Source organism: Paramormyrops kingsleyae, chromosome 9 (genome assembly GCF_048594095.1).
Source record: "Paramormyrops kingsleyae isolate MSU_618 chromosome 9, PKINGS_0.4, whole genome shotgun sequence".
In the NCBI taxonomy this organism is placed as follows: Eukaryota; Metazoa; Chordata; class Actinopteri; order Osteoglossiformes; family Mormyridae; genus Paramormyrops; species Paramormyrops kingsleyae.
In genome coordinates this window covers 34,447,908-34,463,618 of record NC_132805.1, presented here as the reverse complement: position 1 = coordinate 34,463,618, position 15,711 = coordinate 34,447,908, and the positions used below count along the sequence as shown (strand labels likewise).

General features: G+C 46.1%; 1 protein-coding gene across 3 annotated transcripts in view; it reads left to right on the top strand.

The window, feature by feature from the left end:
* The window catches only part of LOC111844341 (cyclin-dependent kinase 14-like), a 102,591-nt gene that overhangs the window by 52,164 nt on the left and 34,716 nt on the right, over positions 1-15,711 (top strand). For all 3 annotated transcript variants that reach the window (XM_023812732.2, XM_023812752.2, XM_023812743.2), the window contains 2 exons: positions 7,234-7,354; positions 11,174-11,267. In XM_023812732.2, the coding sequence (XP_023668500.1) occupies positions 7,234-7,354; positions 11,174-11,267 (215 nt within the window). The remainder of the gene's footprint in view (positions 1-7,233; positions 7,355-11,173; positions 11,268-15,711) is intronic.

Below are 15,711 nucleotides of genomic sequence, written 5' to 3'. Positions count from 1 at the left end.
TTGTGCATGTGACTGTGTACTGACCCCCCCGCCACCCCCCAGCTGGCTGACATGTTGACACCTGCCTTGGGGACTCAGTCATTGCTGCCAAATCACTATTTCCCAGCAAAATATCTGATGTTACTGTTCTGCTGAGTACTTCATAGGGCTGGAGGCTTGTTCTGGTTTCAGTTCTACAGTGAATGGGGTGGATACCCCCTCCAGGTTATCCGGAAGCTTTCCATGTTAAATCACGGTGATTTATTTATGATGTATTTTTTTTTAGTTTTGTTCACTAAAATAGGCCTCATCGGTTTGTGTTGTGCTCTCTTTCTGTGCTGGGGCCTGTTTGTTCAGCTGAGATTTCATGGGATCGGTATCCAGAACCGGCCTCAGTGGTGCTTACTCGCCCAGAACTCCCCCCCCCCCTCCCTGCAGTCACGAGCGCTGAGGCTGGGCCTCACTGCAGCACGTCTCCGACGGTGATTTTTCAGAAGCGCAGAAGCGTGGTTTTGTTTGCGGCTGCCTGGCAGAAACATGGGCAAGTTCAGAGAGCAGGCAGAGGCCAAGCGCTGCCCGTCACCTGCTGTGTAAGAGGACTTCTCCACCTCTGATTGCTTTTGGTGCACATTCATGTGTCCTAAAACCCATGAGAGATGTGGTTTGTTTCTGACTTTTTGGCCTCAATAAGGTTTCTGTCATCCCCGTCACCGGTACCTACCTCACAGTATCTGATTGAGTTGGTAGTTCCGCTAAGATGGCATCACCATTGATGTCCAGTTGATTATTTCTTTGGTTTCCATGGGAGGGTGTTCTGGGCCTTAAGCTGACAAGCAGAATATTAGGCTATAAAATGGGGGCTGGGGGGATCCCGGTAACTGATGATGACTGCAATTTGGTGACGTTTCCTCAGAGCCAGTCAACTTCTTTCATGTAACATTGTGAGACAATGGCCTGGGTGATTTGCTTGCATCCAGGTGTCTTTGAGTCATCTGAGAGTTCCTCGCAGCTGTGCGGATGAGGGTTCGAATTTGTTTCCCCCCGTGGCCAAAAGTAGTGTTATTCAAGTGGACTGGTGCCTCTTCACTTTCTGTGTGGGGGAGGTTGGTATCCTACCAAAGTCTCTGTCCTATTAGTCCTAGGGTACATTCTGGGTCAGTGTGACCTTGACAGGATGAGATGGATGGTGACATTCCTAGTGATGACACTCCAAACCATCAGTAGCTTGTAGTAGAGCAGTGTTTCTCAACCCGGTCCATGGGGACCCTCAGACGGTCCACATTTCTGCTCCCTGCCAGACAGCCCACATTTTTGCTCCCTTCCAGACAGCCCACATTTTTGCTCATTACAAGCTCCCTACCAGGAGATGTTAGATGTAGGAACATTGCTGTTGGGATAAATTGCCATTCATTTTATTCATTTACGTTCTATCCACAGTGACTTAAATGAGAGGAAAGGGGTACAATATATGTGTGTTCCCTGGGATTTGAACATATGATCTTGACATTGTTAACACAACACGGTCAGTTTGGGTATTGATGCTGGGTGATCAGGTCCCGTTTGTCTCCCGGACATTTTAACCTTGACCAAGACAGCTGTAGCAGGACAGGAATGTGGCGAGCTGACTTGTTGGAAATTTGTCGTTATACGAAGGTGCCAAATAAAGGCACTAACCTCTTCTGTATAACCACCGATTGTACTGCTACTATTAACTGCAGGACATTGCGTGACTGGGTGCTCGATTATACACCTGAGTCAGTAATAGGTGTGTGTTAATTAGGCACTTCCTGTAATAAATACTTTTGCCTATATAGTGTATGATGTAATATAACTATGTGTACCGTAATGGTGTACTGTAAAGCCATATATATTATCCTCCCTATTTAGATAAAAAAAGCCCAGTTAAATGACTAATGAAATGGTATTCATTATACAATGAAGTAATGCAATAAATGATTAAAGAGGAAGACATTTGACCAGATCTCAGGGATCCGCATTGTCTGATTGGGAGTGACAGGTCAGCATTAGCTCCTTGCGACAATCTTACTGCCGACGGCCGCTGTCAGCAGGGCTGCACTTTTACCAAACATGATCTCTCCTGGGTTTTGAACAAAACATGTCCTTTTTTGCTTTTGAACCTACATTACCAAATTTTTTTCTTCCATTTGTTACCGTGCACTTCATTGTTTATTAGCATTGAATGCTTTTCTTCTAGATATAATCAATTGTCAGATGACTGAGATTTTTATGTTCCCAAGATTAAAAATAATAAATGAATCCAGACTACTGTGAATGACAGTGATTTGCAATTGTGCTAGACAGCTTTAAAACTCTAATCTGCCCGTTTTGAAATAAATGATAAGGACCCAAAATAAGTGCAAATAGGTGAAGCCAAAAGCATGATTTGGGCCGCGGATTTGCATTTGTGCTGCTTCAGCATGGTAGATTTAATATTTCATGAGTAAGATTTTCCAGAACCTTTCAAACTGTAAAGCATATATTATTATTGTTTTTTTAATGAGCACCTTTTCCATGCAAACTGGGCTTTTTACGGCTGTCAAATACAATCCATTCAGGCGGTTTAAGAGTGTGATTTTGGTGAGATTCAAATAAATACTGACTTATATTTTAGATATTAATCCTTCACGACAGGAAAGATTGCAGGTGTAACCATGGAGTAGGAGCTGCTCTCTGGTTACTCCCGTCTCTTTGTCACTGACCGTCATTTTATATTACAACACGGATATTTTCCTGCAAAGTCTGAAATCTGCGCAGTTAGGAGCTCGCTACCATTATCTTCCATTTGACTGCAAAATACTGAGAGGGCTGAGTAATATTGTACGTGAATAATATAGATAATGAATAATATTAAATATGAAATCATTTAAAATATTTCAGATGATTAGCTTTGTCACAAGGCAGGTGGTGCCTAAGCACAGGCTGTACGTGAAACATGACAACATAGAACATTTATGTTTTACGTTACATTTAACGTATTTATTTAACAGCCAAAGCAACGTACAAACAATATCCCCCCCCCAGCTATGATCCAGTTTAGATATTTCTATGCATTATCTGTAACATTATCATTTACAGTACATTAAAAACAGTGATGAAGAGCTAATCAAACCAAAAATCACCACAAGGACATGAGGAAGGGTAAAATACGAGAGCATCCAGTGTTTTTTTGGAGGGACAAAAGGATGAAATCAGAGAAGGTCAGTGGCCAGATGAGCTAGTTCAGGTGTTTCATGAAGTTTGAAAGAATCTCTGCTGACTGCATGTAGGTAGCTTGATCTGGCATCGAGGATCTACACACGAGAAACAACTTAAGATCACATGGTGTCGTCATTCAGCGTTGGCTACTCAGCTGAGGTAGGTGCCATTTCATTAACAGCTCTGAGAGCCAGAGCCAAGGACTTGAACTGGATATGAGTGCCTTTTGGGAGCCAATTAGGAGAGAGAAGTATGGGTGTAATGTCAGGGTAATTAGGCTGATTAAATACCAAAAGTGCTGCTGCATTTTGAATGATCTGCAGCAGTGAGTATAAGCTTATAGCCCTGCCAGTGAAGAGTTGCATTAATCTAGTCATGAGACCAGGAGCTTAGTCACTTCTGAGTAAGTTCCAATCTTCCTAAGGTTAATAATGTCCCAAGCTGTACAGCGATGTTGTGGTAAATGGAGGGACTGGTAGGGAGGACTGGAAGATCTATCTTTAAAAGGTTCAACTGGAGGTGACAATCTCTCATACATGGTGTAATGTCAGAGAGGAACACAGAAATCTGAGTGCAGTTAGAAATATCTGAGTTAGATACGGACTGTATCGCAGTGCTAGGAAAAGTTGTATTAGTGATGGTCTGACCTAGAGAAGCAGCGTACAGAGGAAGAGGAGAGGACCAAGGCCTGAACCTTGGAGTATACCAGTATTTACCTGTTGCAACCTAGACACCTCATGGCATTTAGAGTGATCTATCTGATAGGAAATTACCTAATCGTCTTAGAGCCAAAACCATGTCAGAGAACAAGGTGGGGGGGGTAGTTTGTGTTGAAGGCTGCAGTTGGGTCTAGCACAATGGGAGCAGATGACCAAGATGTAGCAGATCACTGGTTGTTCACAACAGTCAGAAGGGCCGTCTCAGTGGAATGTCCGGCTCTGTCTGGGAGGTTATTCTGTGTGAGAAATTCAGGAACTTGTTTGAGGACATCACACCTGGGACTTTTAACCTGAAACAAGAAGGGAGAGACTGGTCTTTAATTATCGACTTTTGATGGGGCAAGTGGATACTAATGTTCCCTCTGAATCTCAATTTATTTGGAATCAGTTGTACAAACGAAAAATATGCAGCACAAACCACTCAAAGTACATTACTGCTGTGCGAGATCTGTCCTAAAACGGCATATTAATGTAGGAATATGTTAAGCAGCCTGAAAAAGAGTCGATTTCAGCGGATGCCTGATAGACCTTTTATTAAACTCCCCAAAACTGTAATTGCAGGCTGTGAGAAAGCTGGTGGGGCATTCAGTCAGCATGTTGAATTAATTTTCCTGTCGCATTGTAACCGATGCTGATTCAGTCTGGTCTACATTTATGACATTTTATTTCATCCAGCCCTGAGATGGTGGTTGATGGTCGTCATCTACCTGCATGTGTGGTTTTGTCCAGCAGGTGGCACTAGTTAAGACACTGGCCTTGTGGAATGGACGGGGTCCTAATGTTATATTCCTCATCAAAGTACTAGACCTGAATTTTGCAGCAAAACATCCAGCTCTTCAAATGGGTATAAATGAGAATTTAGATTCTGATTAATGTGGTGGGTTTTTCTTTGCTCTTTCACATCAGAGGTGGCGGCTATCAGAAAAAGAAAACGACCAATTGGGAACAAGGAGGCGGAGAAACAGTAGGCATTACAGCCCGAAAGCCAGTAAGATTAGACAAAAACTTGCTAATCCCATTGGCCTGTGGTTCACACCGGTGATGCTGTGTCCGACTGACAACAGTGTGCAGTGCATTATGGGAAGATGTTAATGCCGCAACTCAGTTAAATTGTGGCTTGTTTTTATACCTCTTATTCATATTCCCACGTACCAAAACTGAGGCTTGACCTGATGTCTGAAAAAGTCCTTGAAAGTCTGTTGCACTCCATCCATGTACAGAGGAAGAACATGGCTTTAATGAGGAGTTTTGCGTGATTAAATATGGCTGCAATTTGGGTCGGCTGAGGAGTAGCCCTCTGATATATGGCAGGGTAGCACAGAATAGATGTCCTGTTTAATAAGAGCGATATGCGGAAATGTGTTTCACCGCCAGCTCATTTTCTCTCAAGACACAAACAGCCCTAAAAAAGCGCTTATTAGCATCTTGATAAGGAGTGCAGAGTATGAAAATGTAAATCAGCAAAAGTGTTCGGGCTGAGTTGTGTGTCTGTGTTTCGGGCTCCTCTCCCATTAAGCAGAATTTCTTACAGCAACAGTAAATGAAACTTTCCGTTCTTACAGAGTGAGATCTGTGGAGGGAGGGAGATGTCAGATATCGCGGAAGCTGACCTCAGCAGTGCGATTGATACCTGAAAGGGCTGCTTATTGCAGTTTGAGTAATTGGTGGATGTATAATTTCAGATGGGGGTGAGGTGTTTTTTGTCAACGTGTTCAGTATCTTTTCCCACTGAGCTGGAACAGTTGTTAATTTAATTTAATTTAAAATCACTTATATTCTGGATTTGGGGAGAGAAAGTGGCTTGGAGTGATGGCACAGTAACTGCTGGGTTAGGAGTTTGAATGCCAGGTCAGCTCTGTGTGTGTGTGTGTGTGTGTGTGTGTGTGTGGCTGCTTTATGTTTATTTTACATTATGGGGATCAGATGTCCCCCACAATGTAATAAAAGCCTGTTATTTTGACATTATGGGGACCATTTTTCAGGTCCCCACAAAGATCTGTGAATGCAATCAAAAAACTAAAAATGCCAAAAGTCTCGTATTTTGTTTGGTTACTTATGGTTAAGCTTAGGGCTGGGTGGAGTTATTAGAGTTTGTGTGTGTGTGTGTGTGTGTGTGTGTATTCTTCCTGTGTTAAATGGGTTTCCTGCTGGTTCCTTCCTACAATCCACAAACATGGGGTTCGGTGAGCTGGTGTCACTGCTCACTGTGAGCCATGTTCAGTGTCTGTCTGCTATCCCGCACCGAGCTTTTTACCTCGTATTTTCTATGACAGGCTATTAGCTCGGCGTTACAAGTAATTACGAAAGACGGGTGGTTGTGTGTGTGTGTGTGTGTGTGTGTGTGAGGGGGGGTGTTCAGTATATGTTTCAAGTGAATGACAAAAAATGAGAGAATCACCAGTTTCTGAAGGAGAGGAGTTATTCTCCCAGCGTGTGCAGACAGAGTAGCGTGTGAGGGGGGGGGGGGGGGGGGGTGTCTCCCGGTACCTGCGAGAGGTGCTGCGGAGAATCTGAAGCTGTGACCTTTCAGAAAAGAGCCTTTGAGTGATGGTTAGGCCTGTAATGTCACCCTCCCCTCCTGCCCCCTGCACATGCAGCACGCGCTCCTGTTTAAAGACGCCAAGGGCTGTCCTGCTTTGTTGCCATGGCGACTGCCCTGGAGACAGGCAGAGGTTGACTCCTCCCGCGGCGTGTGCGCGGGCTGGTGCCAGCGAGCGGCCTGTCAACCCTGCCCCCCCCCTTCCTTCCCTCTTTCCTCCCCCCTCCCTTCTGCTACATTATCCCAATTAGTCCCACGGCTGATGGTCCTGGCTGGAAGACGGACCCCCATGCAGATCCAGCCTCCTCCTGGCTTACCTTGCACCGTTGACTGTGCCAAGCCGTCTGTTTGTAAACAGCGTCCACAAACTGCCCCCCCCCCCCAAAGTAAATTACGGTGTAGTGGTCCAGTGGTCCAGAGAAGGACAGGCGCTCCGCGTCATTCTCCTCTCCTGGGGGGCAGTAAATGTTGGCCGGAATTACCTGTGAAGGGGGCTCCTACACACAGCTTGTGATGGGCATCATGGTGATGCTCACATTCTGAAAATGAAAATCTTTTTCGGTTACTAGCTGTTCAGTTCAGTGGCTTTGTGGGATGAAGCTGAATGCTCCAAAGGTAGAGTCCTGGCTATTATCTGTGTGTGGTTAACCGGAATCGCATATTACTTGCAAGTTGTGACCTTGGGTGACCTTGAATGACCTCGTGTGACCTTTCGTGACCCTGTGTGACCTTGCGTGACCCCAGTGTGACCCCTTCCTGCTCTCTCCATGCCTTTCGCAGGTCTGGCGAGGGCCAAGTCGGTACCCAGCCACACCTATTCCAATGAAGTGGTGACGCTCTGGTACCGGCCCCCCGACGTACTGCTGGGCTCTACCGACTACTCCACCTGCCTGGACATGTGGTGAGCTAACACCCCCCACCCAGCAGCCACCCTGCTCATCCATCCACGAGCCTGTGCATCTGCCCATCTTTTCATCAGTTGATCGGCGTATCTGTTTGATATCTATCCATCTGTCCATCCTTCTAGCTGTTCACCATCCCATCCATCTGTTTCTTAGTCTGCAAAGTCATTCATCCATGCTACCTTGTTCCTTCGTCCTTCGATTCAACAGCACATCCATCCATCCATCTCTGTGTTTCACACCATTTATATCTTCAACCCTATCTTCATCTGTCTCTTTCTGTTTCCTCTATCCATCCATGATGCTTATTTTCCTGGAAGACTGGGAATGGGTCCCCCCAAAGAATCACTCTGCAAAATATCCTGGAATCAGTTCAAACTCATTATACATATTCAGTATATATCGGCAGTGTATGTACTCCTTTATATAAACACTGCTTTCGAACATGTGGCAAAATCATTAGCAAGAGAGTGACTCTGAGGCTGGAGGTTTCTGCATGTGAGCCGAGAACCTGGGCAAGCGTGAGCTTCCTCTATAGCCGGGCAAACATCAGGTACTGCTTTCAGGGAAATAAAGTGCTTTTCCAGAGCACTCGTTAGCGAGGACTTAATAAATGTTTAATGTAATGTTTGACAAGTGTTCTGTTTGAGTTAAGCAGTGGCCACAGGGGAGCCCAGCCTTTATTGTCTCTCAGTAAGAGAGACAGCAGCAGAGTCCCCTGCCGTAAAAGGCAAACGAGACCCTTCTGATACTCCTGGGAGAGCATCTAAGTGGGGAGGCCAGAGGCGGGCATTCCACACCCAACGATAAAGAATTCATTAGTATGTTTAAAAGGTCTGGCATTATCTGGGCTGATGAGCGACGGGGAGGTGGGAAGGTAAACGGGACGGCGTCGGGGGTCGTCCCGGGGTGTGGCCGCCATGAAGAGGGGATTTCGAAGAGGGGAGAAGATGCTGGAGGTGAATAGTAGTGATGGGAATTGAGTTCTTTTGGAAAACAGGAATCAAAAGTTTAGTGGGTTTTACATCAGGTGAGAAGTTTATGTGGTGGTCAACAGAAAATACACTACCAGTTACTACCAGTCACTACAAGTCACTACCAGTCACTACCAGTCAAAGGTTCTGGCACACACTGAGCTTTTCTACATTTGTATGTTACTCACTTAACATTTACTAAAAATACATTCAATATTCTTTGATATCAAAAAAATATACAGTATTTTCACCATTTGAGTACCTTTATTAAATGGTAAATGTATTGCATTTATATAGCGCATTTTTGCTACTCTTTCGAGCACTCAAAGCGCTTTACAGTTATGCCTCACATTCACCCATTCATACACACACACACACACACCGGTGGCGGAGGCGGCCATGCAAGGCGCCAACCAGCTCGCCGGGAGCAATTTGGGGTTCAGTGTCTCGCTCAAGGACACTTCAATGGGGTCAGGAGGACCCAGGGCTCAGTGGCAAGAAAATGTCACATCTTTGATTCATCAAAGTAACCTCCTCTAGCAGTTATAACAGCAGAGAAAATTCGAGGCATTCTTTCTGCAAGGGACATTACATACTGCTCTGTTTCATAGGATGAAACACCTAACTAGTGCATTTAAAGTTAAAGCACAGCCTAGAATGTGCCATCACCACACAACCAGTTACAATAGGATGTCAGACATGCACTGTTACATACTCTTTCCAAGTTATAACGGAAACTTGTTTTATTTGACTTATATTTTCATTTATAGTTGTTCGCTCAACTTTCCAATGCTTAACAAGAATAAAAAATCAGCAGTTTACATAATAACTGGAAAAGAGGTTAAAAGCCTGTGGTGTGCAAAGACTTTTAACTGGTATTGTACGTGTGAGACTGTGGGCAGACGTGTGACTTCCAGTAACAGCAGAGCTGAGTAGCCAGTGTTTGCGGTGAGGAGGATGCGGCAAGGTCCCGCCGCGATGGCGGATGGTGAACGAGGCGCGTCCCCGTCTGCTTGTGCGCAGACAGGGACCATGGGGCTGGGGGCCATTGAACAACCAAGGTGGGGCCAAGATAAATCAATATTCTGCTGACATTGCAAAGTGCACATTAAAGGAGGTGGTTCCTGAGGACCCCGCAGAAGCTTAGCTATCTACCTCATTGGTCTTCAGAGCGAATGTGATCTTTTTCTGCTTTAAATGTGTCTTTGTGTATATCGTTAGGCGGCCAGTATTGTCCACTGCCAGGCAACAGCCAAACAAACACTTGCGGCCCGGTCAGCGATATGGCTCCCGCGTTAACCGCCCGGGAGGTTCTGAGCCAGGGAACAATCTCGACAGGCATTTACCCCTCACTGAGGTGACAGCTGTGGAGTGCAAGGACTCCGGCCAAAGCCTGAGCTAATGTCCAAGCTGCGTTAGACCAGACTCACGGCCGGAGAACGCTTGTTAAATCATTAGCATTATTTACGTGCCTAGCGAGGGAGTTTATTTAAAGTTTATTGCTCGTGTATCTCACGACTGTACGTGTTTATTATGCAGAATCTCAGGTTACACTACTGACATCCATATGTTTTCCCCTCATATGCACGATACTTGACAGAGGGAAGAGCCAGGTGTGAGTTCCAGGTTCATCAGATCAGCAGCAGACAGCAAGGTGGTTCCAGGAAAAGGTCTGGTTGTTAGACCTTTTAGCCCCACACATGAACTTGGTGTCTGATGTAAGTGTCGCACCATGCCAGGCTCTGCTATGATCAAAGTCATCGGAAGAGCAAACTGACGTTGGCGGAATTGAGGACATTGAAGATTTTTGGATGAAATCACACCTTATTGCCAATCGATGTTTTTCACGCCGGCCAGAGGCGGGGCCAGATATATGCTGTGCCACAGACTCACCGGGCCAATGCCGGCAGCTGGGTGATAAATGAGCCCCGGCACCGGCGGAAATGCGACGTCTCGGGCCTCGCTGGGATTTTCCGCAGGATTTAGCATTAGCCACCAACTGTCAGGCCAAGTTCAACAAAGGAAGTTATTTTTCTCCTTTTAAAGAAGCGGCTTAATGGCCAGTCAGCTAACACAAAGGAGCTTTTATGGGACTATAGAAGGCCGTCGACGGAGGAAATCGCTTTCTCTGCGGCCATTCTGTGTCGCGTGGCCCTGGGGGAGCTCATGTGTCGTTATCGAGCACCAGTGACGCCCTCGACGGACTCCCCAGCTAATTGTGAGCGATGAGGGTCATTAGACGGAGGAACCCAAAGAGTCGCCGTTACTGCTGTAGACGCATTGTCCCGCACGGCTCGCACGCTGCTATTGGGGGGGGGGGGGGTCACGCCACTTCCCGTGATGACACAGGGGTTGTCGCGTCGCTCTCTTCGTGTTTCTTGTTGTTCCCACCTGACGTTCTTGCTTTTCTAACTCTGTTACGACTGTGTACATCTTTAACAGCAGCTTGCTCCAATATTTGTGCCAATCTCCATTCCTGCTTTGGGAGGGCGCAGTGATTACCTGAAATTGCTTCAGTAAAATGATAATGATCAAGTGGAAGTGTAAATGGACTGGGCAGTGATTTATTCTGGATAAGGATCAGTGGCAGCTGGTGGCTAGAAAAATTGAGGAGGTAACAAGATAATGCATTTGAGTATTACTGTAGTGATCTTCCCCAAGAAAATATAAAATGGGTGTTTAAAGGACAATACATTTTTTCACAAGTTATTTTAAAGTTATTTCACAATTTAATTAAAAAAAATAGAGGAGGTACCACCCCAGTACGTCTGTAGATCAGCCGCCACTGATTAGGATGTCGTTAATCATAACGCAGAATGAACGTCCCACTTTCCTTCTTGTTAGGGGCGTGGGATGCATTTTCGTGGAAATGATGCAAGGCGTCGCTGCCTTTCCGGGGATGAAGGACATCCAGGATCAGCTCGAGAGAATATTTGTGGTAAGTTCCACAGCTTGCCCTGTTATCGAGTGAGGGTGGGGAACGTGTGTGTGTGACTCGTTCGTTTCTGCCCGATACGTAGATGCGCTCACACGTTTGCTATGTTGGTGCTGCCTGTGAGAACAGGTCTGGGGGGGGGCTGTGCATCGTATATAGCGTGGGTGTGCAGGGGGCGTGTGAATGGGGTCTTCCAGAACTTATGGTCTTTTCTAGGACCTCTCAGGCAGCGATACGTCCTGGAAACTCTGGAGAAATCACTGAATATATGGAGAAAACATTTACTGTTATTTAACTGCAACATTGACCATACAATTGAAACCATTTGTACATTTGGAGGTCTTTTGTGGTGAAATTTAGGTCAGTTATCAGTTATGTTTCATGGAAAGCCTGGTCATTTTGGGACAAACAAAAGTCATAAAATCAAATATTCATTGTAATCTTCAGCTATATGACACACGGACCAAACACTGAAATGAAATATTGATTCTGCCTGTCGTAGTGCAAAGGAAAAAGTAATTAGATTAGTATAAATATAGAAGGAATGGCATGGCGGTGCAGTGGTTAGCACTGTTGCCTCACACCTCTGGGACCTGGGTTCGATAAATATGCAAGACATTTAAACATGATATATTGAGATGTGGACATAAGACATACGACAGGAAAATCCAGTTAAAAAATCAGTGGAAAGTTGTAGGATGAAGCATCATGAAAAGGCTGAAAAAGTCACAGCAAACTTCAAACCAACAGAACAGGGAGATAAAACCAGTATGATGTCCTGGTAAAGAGAAGCAAACTGACACTTGCTGATATGCAATTCAGAAACGCCGCGGCCTAAAGCTCACGCATGTTCAGCAGCCTTCTTCCATACTTTGCTCTACTCCTCGTTCCTGAAACCGTTCCGCTGACCCCATAAAAATCCTAAGAAAGCATTTGGGCTAACCAGGGCCAGCTGAGTTTCATCATCTGGGTTATCTTTGGGGCTGGTGATTCCTCACCATGGTAACCAAACCCACCCCCACACCATTACTGCACCTCCCTGCGGCATGGCGGGTCCCTGGAGGGAAGCGGTCTTGGGTAACAGAGAGAAGCGGCAGGGACACAGAAATAAATCATATTGTAAATGGAGAAGATGCAGATATACAGGCTATTGCGTTTTCATTTTGCTCATCATCCAGAACTGACACGTTTGCACTCGTGCAGAGCTGACCCCAGGAAGGTTATGTACGTATTATTAAAGAAAGACATATTGGGATTGGCCTGTTTGTGTCAGGTGGGGATGCTCACAGCCAATCAGGTTGCTCCGTCCACACACTCAGCTGTCAGGTATCAAGCTGAGGTCAGCCTAGACAGGCACACTGGAGCGGAACCGACTGGCTGGCCTCCAATTGGCCGACAGTGGGCCGGCTCCGTGACTGACACTCTCATTCTGCATTCTGACACGGCGACAGCCAGAACGTCCTCGGAGACGGACAGTTTGGGGAGTTATATGTGGCCTAAGAAATTACCCAAAAAAATGTTACAGAAAATGTCTTGTGGAAATCCCGTTTCCGTGATGCATTCTGAAGCACACGTGTCGCACATGTGTCGTTTGTAACCTTGGCACCCGCAGGGAAATTCTTGAAGGACCCTTTTTTCACCGGTCATACATCACTCTTATAATGCCATATTACTTCTGCCAGTGTATGAAGACATTTGTAATTCCCCCCTGTGCGTGTTGATTTTTACTGTGTAATCTGTCACATGCCGTGTGCGCTTGGTGAAGATTGGCCCAAGATCCATTTCAGTTTGTAAGGCAGGGTTCGAGGTGAGAGCCGGGACGATTCCTGCTTCAGGGCTCCAATGTGGTCCTTGATATGGTATATAAACAGGGCTGCTACTGGGAAGGGGGTTTTTGTGAGTCTGTGTGTGTTTGTGTGTGTGTGGGAGGGGGGGATTCTCCCACAAGGACAGTAAACTCTGAAAAACAGATGTTGTGGAAATGTCCTCAGGAGGAGTTTTGCTAGTTTGGTGGGACGGACCATTAATCACATCAAAGTGACAGTCGGCTGGAAGATGGTAAGACAAATAGGTGTTTGTGTGTATATGTGTGTCTGTCAGATTTTTGCATATCTGATCTGGGCACAGAACAGAATTTTTCGTGAGATCCAAAGGACGGGGTGTATTTAGGGCAGACGGACAACACGGGGTACACACGATAATGACAGATCTGGGGATACAAGCTTTGACGTGGACTTAAATACACAAGACTAAGGGACAGAAATGCAGAACAGCTGAGAACAATCCGGAATTCACATGAGGTAACGAGGGGGGCGTGGCACTCGGGAGGATCATATTAGCAGGTCATGACAGTAATCACTGAATGTAGGTGTTTCATTACGACCCTTTGCCACCGTTGTACAAAATCAAGCACATACCCATGTGGTCAGGTTTACAAACATTTGTGAAAGGATGGGTCATTCTGAAGAGCTCAGTGAATTCAAGTGTGGTACTGTCATAGGGTTCCACCTTTGCAATAAGTCAGTGAATGAAAATTCTTCGCTGCTAGATATTCCATTGTCAATTCTAGGTGGTTTTACTGCAAAGTGGAAGCGTTTAGGAAGCACAGAAACTCAGCCATGAAATGGGAGACTGTACGAAGTAATAGAGCGTAATCGCTGAGTGTTAAAGCACATGGTGCATAAAAGTTCCAACACTTTGTTGACTCAATAATTGCAAACTTCCTCTGGCATTAAAGCCCAGCACAGAATCTGTGTGGCGCGAGCTTCATGGAATGGGCTTCCATGGCCGAGCAGCTGCATGCAAGCCTCACATCACCGCAGTGCAATGCCAAGCGCCGGATGGAGTGGTCAAAGCACACTGCCAATGGACGCTGGAGCAGTGGAATTTGTCCGTGGAGTTATGCACCATGCTTCTCTGTCTGGCAGTCTGATGGATTAGTCTGGGTTTGGCAGATGCCTTGAGAACATTACCTGCCTGACTGCATTGTGCCAATTGTAAAGTTTGGTGGAGGAGGGATAATGGTATGGGGTTGTTTTTCAGTGGTTTGGCTAGTCCTCTTAGTTCCAGTGAAGGGAACCCTTAATGCTTCAGCATGCGAGACATTTTGGACAATTCTATGCTTCTAGCTTTATGGGTTATAAAGACATAGTTAAGTGAGTTTGGTGTGGAAGATCTTGACTGGCCCAGCCAGAACCCTGACCACAATCCCATCAAACACCTTTGGGATGAACTAGAACGGAGATCGTGAGCCTTCACATCCAACATCGGTGCCTGACCTCACAAATGCTTTTCTGGATGAATGGGCAAAATTTCCCACAGACACACCCCATAAACTTCTGGAAAGTCTTCCCAAAGAGTGGCATCTGTTGTAACTGCAAAGGAGGGACCAACTCCGTATTGTTGGCCATGGATTTAGAAAGTTACTGTGGGTGTGATAGCCAAGTGTCCCAATACTTTTGTCCATATAGTGTATATACCCTTATTGGCCACTTTATTAGGTACATCTGGCTAAAACCAGGTTGGACCCACTTTTGCCTTCAAAATTGCCTGAATTCTTTGTGGCAGAGATTCAACAAAGTGCTTAAAACATTCCTCAGACACTTTGGTCCATTCTGACATGATAACATCAGATTTGTCAGCTGTACCTTCATGATGCAAATCTCTTGTTTCACCACATTCCATAGGTGGTCTATTGGATTGAGATCTGGTGACTGTGGAGTCTCTGGGTAAAGGGTAAGGTGGGGTAACGCCACGCAGGGGCATCTGGGTAAAGGGTAAGGTGGGGTAACGCCATGCAGGGGCATCTGGGTAAAGGGTAAGGTGGGGTAACACCAGGCAGGGGCATCTGGGTAAAGGGTAAGGCGGGGTAACCCCATGCAGGGGCATCTGGGCAAAGGGTAAGGCGGGGTAACGCCACGCAGGGGCATCTGGGTAAAGGGTAAGGTGGGGTAACACCAGGCAGGGGCATCTGGGTAAAGGGTAAGGCGGGGTAACGCCACGCAGGGGCATCTGGGTAAAGGGTAAGGTGGGGTAACAGCAGGCAGGGGCATCTGGGTAAAGGGTAAGGCGGGGTAACGCCACGCAGGGGCATCTGGGTAAAGGGTAAGGTGGGGTAACACCATTTCAGCTCCCCCCTGGAAAATGGCAGCTGGGAATATAAATAAAGGTCCCTAAAAAATAATGTGGGCAATTACTGGAGCTGGCCGGGTATTTCTGTGGTGGGGGTGGTCTGGGGAGGGGGGGCATAATTGAGTTATTGAACACATTCCACATGCCTTCACAATGCGATTGAGGTATGAGATGTTAAATCTGTCTGTCCTCTGTGGGAATGGATGGTCCTCTTGGCTTCTTGACGTGACCTTATTTGACCCCCTCCACTGCATCCTGACAGGAATACGTCTGTGAGGTCATTTATCACCCCACCCATCATCCTCGCCTCTGCACC